The following is a 9,451-nucleotide window of genomic DNA, read 5'->3' as shown; positions in this document are numbered from 1 at the left end:
CTAACTAGACATAGCCTTGCAAGCAAGACCATGCGCGTACATATTAAAGGATCTAGGAATGAAACTAAAAGAAAGACAATGAAAAAAAGAACCAAGGACACGTATGTCTTCAAGAACCCCGAGCGCCTGGTAATGGGTCCGTTCAATTCCTGCAAAAAAACAAACGATGGAAAGACAATCCGTCGAAACCTCCAAATGCCAAAAACCACGCTGCTTAGCCCATAAGAGAACCTCCTTGATACCAATCGCCTCGGCTTGGATAGCTGATTCAGCCTTAATTGCTTTTCTCCCTTCAAAGAGCCTATCTCCGTTGCTCCCAAGTGCAACCCACCCAAACCCGGCCCTATCCACGGATTTCCATCCCGCATCAACCATGATCCTAACACGCTCACAATCAGTCACACCTCCAACAAAAAGAACAGGGTTACTTCCTCGGAGCCAAGCCAAAGTCCCCTCTAGTAGACCAACGTCCTCATCGTTATGATCATTCGTATCCCCTTTCCTTTTTCGTTTCATCACTTCATCTCTTGCTTGATCAGCAATAAGAGTGACATTAGACCATATATTAAAGAAGCTCCTTGGGTGGAAAACCTCCCCCCCAAACAAGACTCTGTTTCGACAGCTCCATAAACACCATAAGGTAGCAATGAAGCGCACCATCCTTCTTTCTGCGTCATCCATCTTAGCTAGGTAATTAATCCAATTGATGACCCATTTCGCAATTCCAACGGTTGAATGGCAGTCCACACGAATGCCCAATTCCGAGCATGCCCAGATCCTTTTAGCAATCTCGCAGTCTCGAAATAAATGCTCCATAGTTTCATCCATAGCCGTTTCCAAATGATTATAAAGTTTGCAGCTATGTTCAATATTAATACCTCTTTTTGCAAAGTTGGCACCTACCGAGAGCGTATTAGTAATAATCCTCCAAACAAGGATTCTCCAAGTAGCTGGCACAGGTAGTTGCCACAGCCTCTTCTTACAGAAAGACCGTTTCTCCGCATCAACTCTTGTTTTATCCTTGTTCGAACCATTACGCTCCATATAGCTACTTCGAATAATGCCATATCCACTTTTCACACTGTATTCCCCATCACAGCTGTGTAACCAGACAACCTTATCCTTAGACTGCGAACCACAGATAGGCATTGCTAGGATCCGGTTCGCACTTTCTTCCACGAACATCTGCCGGACCAAGACTTCATTCCACGAAAAGCTTTCCCCCGTACTCTCCAAACATTGGAGATCCTTAATCTCCATATGACAAAGCGCCACAGACTCCAGAGAGAGCAAGTCCTCCCGTGGTTCCGGGCATTCCCCATTAACCCACTTAGATGTCCAAACATTCAATCTAGAGTTAATACCTGGTTTCCATCCAATATGTTGTTTAAGAAAGTCAATCCCATGGAGAATACTTCTAGCACCCCATGACAAATTATTGTCATTCCTTCTTCGTACAACATAAGGCGGGGATCGGTGCCGTATCAGAATCTTACGGAAGACACGGCATAGAAGAGAGTTGTGACCACTTAAAATTCTCCAAGCATGCTTAGCAAGCAAAGCCTGATTTAAACTCTGGATGTTGCGTAAGCCCAATCCGCCTTGACTCTTAGGTAGACTAAGAAATCTTTGACTGCACCAGTTGATAGTTTTCCTCTCTTTACATCCAGCCCACCAAAAATGTGACAATAACGCATTCAGCTTTTTCGTCACACTTACCGGTATTTTGAACACCGATAGAACATAATTGGAAAGATTTGATAGGACGGAAGAAATTAAGGTTAGCCTCCCTGCTGGTGACAGAAAGATTCCATTCCAAGATGATATACGCTGCATAACCTGATCAATAAGTCCCTTGAAAAGTTCCTTTTTCGACCCTTGTAGATCAGTGGAGAGCCCAAGATATTTTCCCAGACCCTTATTTCCCTTAATCCTGAGATCATGAAGACAACGTCGAGCATTTGCCAATCTTGTGCTTGGGCTAAACAGAACGCCCGATTTATCATCGTTAATAACTTGGCCAGAAACACTACAGTATTTATCAAGGATAATTCTTAGCCGGTGAGCTGCATTATTCTGATACTGTAGAAAGAATACCGCATCATCCGCAAAGAACAAGTGTGACAGATTCTCCTCTCCATGGCACAAGCTCACACCCCTAAGGTCCCTCCTCATCTGACTACGGATCATATTTGCAGAAAGAACCTCCATACATAACACAAAAAGAAACGGCGATAAAGGATCGCCCTGTCTCAACCCGCACCGCGGGTGGAACAAATCCAAAGGTGTACCATTAATGAGCACCTGGTAGGAGACCGTAGTGACACAATTCATAATCAACACTACTAAATTATTAGGGAACCCAAACTTTAGAAGGACCGCCTTTAGAAAATCCCACTGCACTCTGTCGTAGGCCTTGCTCATGTCCACCTTAAGAGCGAACCTACCACTTTTGCCCTTCTTATGGGAATTAATTTTGTGAATAGCCTCATTTGCCAACAAGATATTATCCGAAATCTGTCTACCCGGAATGAAAGCATTCTGAAAGTCTCCCACAAGATAACCCATGACCTCACTCAAACGATTTGAAATGCATTTGGAAACAATCCTCATGAAAACATTGCACAAACTAATGGGACGATAATCACCCACTCCTTCTGGATGTTCCGTCTTGGGTACCAGGGTGATAAACGTCCTATTAAGCTCTTTAAGCACCATCCCAGAGTTAAGAATGGACAATACCGCTTTCGTGACATCATGCTTAACAAAGTGCCAACATTTCTGATAGAAGATTCCTGGGACCCCATCCGGACCCGGCGACTTAAGGGCCCCAATCTGGAAAACCGCCTTTCTCACTTCTTTCGCCGTAAAAGGTCGTCTGAGTCTATCAACAAAAAAAATTAATTGCCATGAAAATCATTTCTAAAGGATTTCATTTTCACATTTCTTCATCAACTTTCTTCACTGTTTAGCAATTTTCTAGAGAGCATACAATTGGGTTGTTAAGTTTATTGTTTTGAAGAGACCCATGGTCATCCATCTACTAAGAAGGCGCCTATCGTCCCAATGCGCTTCACTCAATGGATAAGAAGGCGGTCCATTTTCAAGGTATTTAGGAAAGTCATGGACCATTCCTCAACATTTCACAATGTGGTCCACACTCATCTTAAGACCACAAACGATTGACATCCGACATGCCCTTGTAAGGTTAAAAGCATCAAACTCGCCTCACATTACCAGAGGGTTAGGTCGCTCTTTCTGGTCGCTAAGTCTCGTAAGAAGGCTTTCTCAATTTAGTTATCCCCCACTGAGATAATCTCTTGTGACAAATACCTATGCCATCTTGGCAAGACCTCGGCCTTGAGTTCAAGTAGAGTGGGGCAGTGTAAATCTTTTACTTCTTTTTTTTTTGTCCTTTTTTCTTTTATGTGGGCTTTGATCGATTGCATCTTCTTTTTTTTTTTTTTTTTTTTTTTTTGCGCATACACCTTCAACGCAGGTTAGCTAGCTGAGTTGTGTCATAGAATTGGCATACATGAAGATTTAACTCCTTTCACAGCTCGTTCGTACATCGTTTACCTTGAAGGCAAAGTTCCGATGACCAAGGTGGCTAAGAATTTGCTATATGAATTGGACAGAAGCAGGCTCATCTATGTTATCAGCCATCACAGGAGATGGCATACGTTGCCGCTCCATCACACAGTTATCCACTGCTACTCCGAGAGGCAACAATGGTCACGAGACGCTGTCTGACAACTTCAATCTAGATGTACCTCCTAAGATTCTTAACGTAGCTACATTAGGGAGGATAAAAGACGATATGGGGGGGGGGGGGTCTAGTCGTATGCGCCTAAGAGGAAAGATTCTCCAACTTGGTCAATGACTTGTAAGAGGGTTAGGGTATCTTCCTTAATAACCAGTGGAATAAGTTCGACCATGAGCTTCCCCTTTCTAGTCCCTTATGTCAACTTAACTAATGTTTTTCTCCATAGCCAAGCTAGATCTAAGAACTTTCTTTTATTTCCATATCCTAAGGTAGAAAGAGACCTCGACCCCGCCTTGATGCGTAGCATTTATATGTTATTTACTCTCTTTGTCCTTGTGTTTTTATGTCATTTTAACTCTCTTTAGATCGGTTTTGGAACTAACCACTCTCCTCTAATTCCTTTTTCCGTTAGATTGTGATTTGTCGGTATGTAAAATGACGCTTAGAGGGACAAATTTCTTGCATATCAGAGCCAAGAAAGAGAGAGAGAGAGAGAGAGAGAGAGAGAGCCCGAGTCGTTGATCATAACACTGGTCCTGGATCACTTGTAGGGCACACTTGAAGACACCCCATGTAATACTCGAATATTTTGGGACCTGTAAAAGACCTTAGGACACGCGAGCGGACCCGTGTCTATTCGAAAACAAAGGATTCATACACTAGACCTAGTAAGATCTAAACTAGACCTAGTAGACTTTCAGTGGAACGAGTAGAGCTTCCAGCGGATCGAATGGCTGACACTCGGTCGAGTAAGGCATATACTCGACCGAGTGAATGGCACCTGGTTGAGTGAACCAGTCACTCGACCAAGTGGCGTTGTGCAGTACCCGATAAATCCTATTTTAGGATTACACCTTATTCAAACCTCTTATCCCTTTTATTCTTCTTCTCCTTCGTCACAAACACTCTCCCCTCTCTCTAGATGCTCCATAAACCTCTCTCATGGCCTTCAAACTTGGATTGAAGATGGAACATCCCTCCTAATCTCCGATCTACCATTGATAAGACGGTATTGAGTCAGATTCGAGTAGCTTGTGAAGAATGCGAAAAAGTAGGTTTATTCTACTCGGTTTCAATGTTTAGTGTACATATTTGTGTGTCTTTCATCATTATTGCATGTGTGAATCGATTTGTACATCATGTTGGTATTTGAGGAATTATTATTCATAACATGTTGGTATTGAGTTCATGATTGGTCATATATTTGGTGAAAATATATTTCATTCAAAATTTGATGATTCCAATCAATAAAGTGAAAATATTTCATTCAAAATTTGAAATTTGGTACTAATTGTTGCTGTTTATGACTATATTGTCTTTAGGCTTATTATATTGAAGACTTCAACAACACCGAGAGGGAGAAAGGGATTTAAGAAATTTGGGAGGAAGGAGGTGAATTTAACAAATTTAGGAGGAAAAGTTGATTTAAATTAAGCATATAATAAGGCTAAGGGTAATATAGTCATATGCAAGAAAAATTAGTACCAAATTTCATATTTTGGACAAAATATTTCTCTTTTGTTTGGCTGAAATCACTGAATGAGAGCAATATTTGAAAAAACTTATATTTTATGGGAGTAAGTTTCGAAAAAAAATATATAAGAAAGATAGTTTCAAAAAGTGAATTATATAAGGGAGTAATAATCAATTTACCATTAGTTCATATCAAACATTCTTCTTTCACTGTTATTTGGACTACAAAAATCAACCTAAAAAAGGAAATAGAGAAGAAAATCTAAATAATCCGTTTAAGGAAATATGGAAAAAAAATGGTCAATAAGAGGGAATATATGGTAAAAGTGATGCCTCAAAAACTACCCAAATATAATTGGGTACATTGAGTTGGATTTGATTGAATTGGAGGGAGTATATACATGCATTATAAACCAAATTAATCTTTTATTACCTTATCATAAAAAAAAAAAGTCAAATTAATCATCACAAAAACTTAACCATATTCCAAGTCACGCAAGACTTTAAAGTAGGTCTTGTTTAAGACGAGTAATATCCGTCTTAAATTTAAGACGGGTTAAACACTAACACATGATGGTAATAAAGACATAATTTTTTATATTTCCTAGGCAACAAGTGAGGGTAATTTGGTGTGTATTTGACCTAGTTTAAGTTTAAGACGAATATTGGTATCATCTTAAATGAGAATTTGTGAAACTTGACATGAAAATTTGACATCACTTAAAAATTAACATTACGTGAAATAACTCTAAAAAATACCAAAGCGTCTTGCTTGTGACGGGCTAATCCCGTCACAAGCTGAAGACCTCTCACAAAAAGGGAGAGGGGACAAGGTGGGGCATCCCCCATGTGCTTCCCCACTCACCTCTCATGGGTATTTTGTGAGAGAAAATGGTATTCGTCACAAGTTTGTGACGGATATCACCGTCCTCAATGAGATTTTGTGAAAAAATACAGCCTACAATTACACCAAGAACAAAGGTACAAAAAAGTGGAAGACTCTAGGGGAGTGAGTGAATAGCAAAGTACATTTTTTGTAACGTTGCAATTGATCAAATTGTGCAATTGCTGGATTCCAGATAAATGCTTTTCAAATAGTATCCCAACATGCAAGTCCAACCCTATACAAAACAAGTCTCAATGACATCTCCCCAACCATAAGAACGTAGGATAACCTTGTAGATACCCTACAACAATTATCTTTTACACAAATTCTCATTATAGAAGTGTCCGTCTATAATGAAATAGCAGAGTACGTTTTTTGTAACGTTGCAATTGATCAAATTGTGCAATTGCTGGATTCCAGATAAATGCTTTTCAAATAGTATCCCAACATGCAAGTCCAACCCCATACAAAACAAGTCTCAATGACATCTCCCCAACCATAAGAACGTAGGATAACCTTGTAGATACCCTACAAAAAATATCTTTTACACAAATTCTCATTATAGAAGTGTCCGTCTATAATGAAATAGCAGAAATACGTTTTTGTAATGTTGCAATTGATCAAATTGTGCAATTGCTGGATTCCAGATAAATGCTTTTCAAATAGTATCCCAACATGCAAGTCCAACCCTATACAAAACAAGTCTCAATGACATCTCCCCAACCATAAGAACGTAGGATAACCTTGTAGATACCCTACAACAATTATCTTTTACACAAATTCTCATTATAGAAGTGTCCGTCTATAATGAAATAGCAGAGTACGTTTTTTGTAACGTTGCAATTGATCAAATTGTGCAATTGCTGGATTCCAGATAAATGCTTTTCAAATAGTATCCCAACATGCAAGTCCAACCCTACACAAAACAAGTCTCAATGACATCTCCCCAACCATAAGAACGTAGGATAACCTTGTAGATACCCTACAACAATTATCTTTTACACAAATTCTCATTATAGAAGTGTCCGTCTATAATGAAAGACGGGTCAAATATAATACCATTTTTTTAATATGATAAACAATAAGTGGGGTGATGGGGTCAAAAAATGTCACTACTTTCATTATATTTGACCTATCTATAACGATAAACGGATATAACCGTCTATAGCAAGACTAGCTGTATCTTTTAACCCTACTTCATGTATTTTTATCTTTGATTTAAAAATGTCTTGTCAATTCGAAGCTACTAAAGTAAACATTAATTATTTTATTATCATACTAAATTATACTCTTTTTGTCTTACATGACTTGGGTTGTACGTAGGGATGGTAATGGGTAGGGTCTGGGTAGAGTCCGCCTAGACTCGGACCCGAGATTTTCTCTTTGGACCCGTACCCGACCCAGACCCGCAAGGGTTTAAAATTTGAGGACCCATACCTGGACCCTATGGGTAAGGGTAGGGTCTGGGTCTACCCACGAGTCCGAGTTTCAGCCACTTTAGTAACAAAATTAACAGCTATGGGGTCTATAATATTAAAAAAAAAATCCATACTACTTTAACATTATGAGTTTATTAATCTGTCGTTAATGGTGGTTGTCGGTTGCCGCCTATTAGAGAGGTGGTTGCTAGTCGCGTATCAGTGCTGTGGTGGTGGTTTTCTTGTGTCAGTGGATGGAGTGGTGGTATTGTCAGAAGAGTTTGGTTGGGTTTTATCACTTTATGGGATGAGGGAAGAGAAAGAGACTTTAGTTGGGAATTCAGAAAAGTTGTGATTTTGATTTTTTTTTTCTTTAATAAAGGGTCTAAGGGTCGGGTATGGGTCTCATAACTTAGACCCGAACCGGACCCGAAATATTTTCTTAAGACCCATACCCGACCCATACCCATTGTGTCTGAAAAAATGAGACTCATATCCGACCCATTAGGGTCCGACCCTCAGGATTTGGGTAGGGTCCCCGACCCACTGCCATCCCTAGTTGTACGTGCCTGTATTACAAAATCAAAGTCCCAACACCATGCGACGAATTTACATCAATCAAAACTGACCGACACGACTAAAACACCAGGATATTACTCCACTCAAATTATTTGTTTGGGAGGGTAATTAAAAGGGAAGATGGTTGTGAGAGGTTACAGGCTTGTAACCGTCACGAGTAAGATTTATTGATTACTTTTATAGTGTCTACTCTCTTAGTCTCGGTCACTTATTTATATATTTTATTTTAGGACGTCTTATTTATTTGTTTATCTTTGTATACTAGTTTTAAACCCGTGTAAAATTGCACGGGTATGTATTTGAGTCGGTATTAATGTTTTTGGATGTATTTTTTTTTTCCATTTCTATTGTACTTATCTAGTTGGTCTAAATCAGCGATCTACATAATTAATGTTTAAACTTGTTACAAATACGTGTTCACATGCAATGGTTTAAGAGGAAATAACAAAGGATATTTTTTTTTAAATATATCGTACTATCTAGTTTTTAAAAATTATGCATGTAATTTATTCGAATTATATGTAATTCAATCCTGTAATTAAATGTAATTCCTTCTCGTAATTATGTAATTTTATTATTATTAATTTTTTTTAAATTATGTAATTCATTTATTTGTAATTAGTTTCATTTATTCCGATTTGTAATTCATTTCGCTTATATGCCATTAATTTCATTTATTCGGAATGTATAAAATTATTTCATAGTATTAGTTCATAGTTTTATTCTAAGACGGAATTTGTCGCATGTTTGTATAGCCGGAATTCTGAAGAAATAAATACATTGCACATTAACAGGTCCCACCATAACATGTATTTCCAAAAAAAAAAAAACTGAATTAATGACGTGACACGCCCTGGATTGAGTATTGTCTTCTGAATTAATAAAGATAAGATTAGTAAAGCTTTTGATAAGTAATTTAATCTTCCAATTGCATTATTGTTTATTTGCCATCCATTAATAATTAAAAATAAAGAAATAATCGAGACCAATGACGTATAATTCGAATTTAAGATAACGAAAAACTTATAAAATCAATTAAGGTTAAGAATGGTAAAATGTTCAAGCTACTCATAGGGCATGAATGCATGATAAACCTATCTCTTGACATATTTAATTAGAAATTAATATTTCAAGCTTGTACTTTAGCGCCCTTGTATAGATCAATGAAATGCTTTATTTATTACTATTTTTGTTTCACATAATGTGTATAGTAGTTTTGGTCTTTTAAAGTTTGGATTTAATAGAAAACTAGGTTGTATTCCGCACTTTGCGTAGTTTGTTTGAATATTTTATTATTATTATTTTTTTTTTCAGAAAGTTTAGGATCTT

General features: G+C 38.1%; 1 protein-coding gene across 1 annotated transcript; it reads right to left on the bottom strand.

Annotated features, from left to right (window-relative positions):
- LOC141640800 (uncharacterized) lies at positions 1-3,650 on the bottom strand. The gene is made up of 2 exons (XM_074449480.1): positions 3,580-3,650; positions 1-2,884 (listed from the first exon to the last, which is right to left on the bottom strand). Exons 1-2 carry the CDS (start codon positions 3,648-3,650, stop codon positions 1-3), a joined length of 2,955 nt encoding a protein of 984 aa, XP_074305581.1.
- Positions 3,651-9,451: the final 5,801 nt, after the last annotated feature.

The sequence above is a fragment of the Silene latifolia genome, chromosome 2 (assembly GCF_048544455.1).
Source record: "Silene latifolia isolate original U9 population chromosome 2, ASM4854445v1, whole genome shotgun sequence".
In the NCBI taxonomy this organism is placed as follows: domain Eukaryota; kingdom Viridiplantae; phylum Streptophyta; class Magnoliopsida; order Caryophyllales; family Caryophyllaceae; genus Silene; species Silene latifolia.
Note: the sequence above shows the minus strand (reverse complement) of the source record. Positions and strands in the feature narration are given on the sequence as shown.

Excerpts from the sequence above, each read along its gene's own strand:
- LOC141640800 (XM_074449480.1), bottom strand. The coding sequence starts at position 3,650 with ATGAGCCTGCTTCTGTCCAATTCATATAGCAAATTCTTAGCCACCTTG. Across the intron at positions 2,885-3,579 it reads ATCGGAACTTTGCCTTCAAG|ACTCAGACGACCTTTTACGG; the intron begins GTAAACGATGTA and ends TTTTGTTGATAG.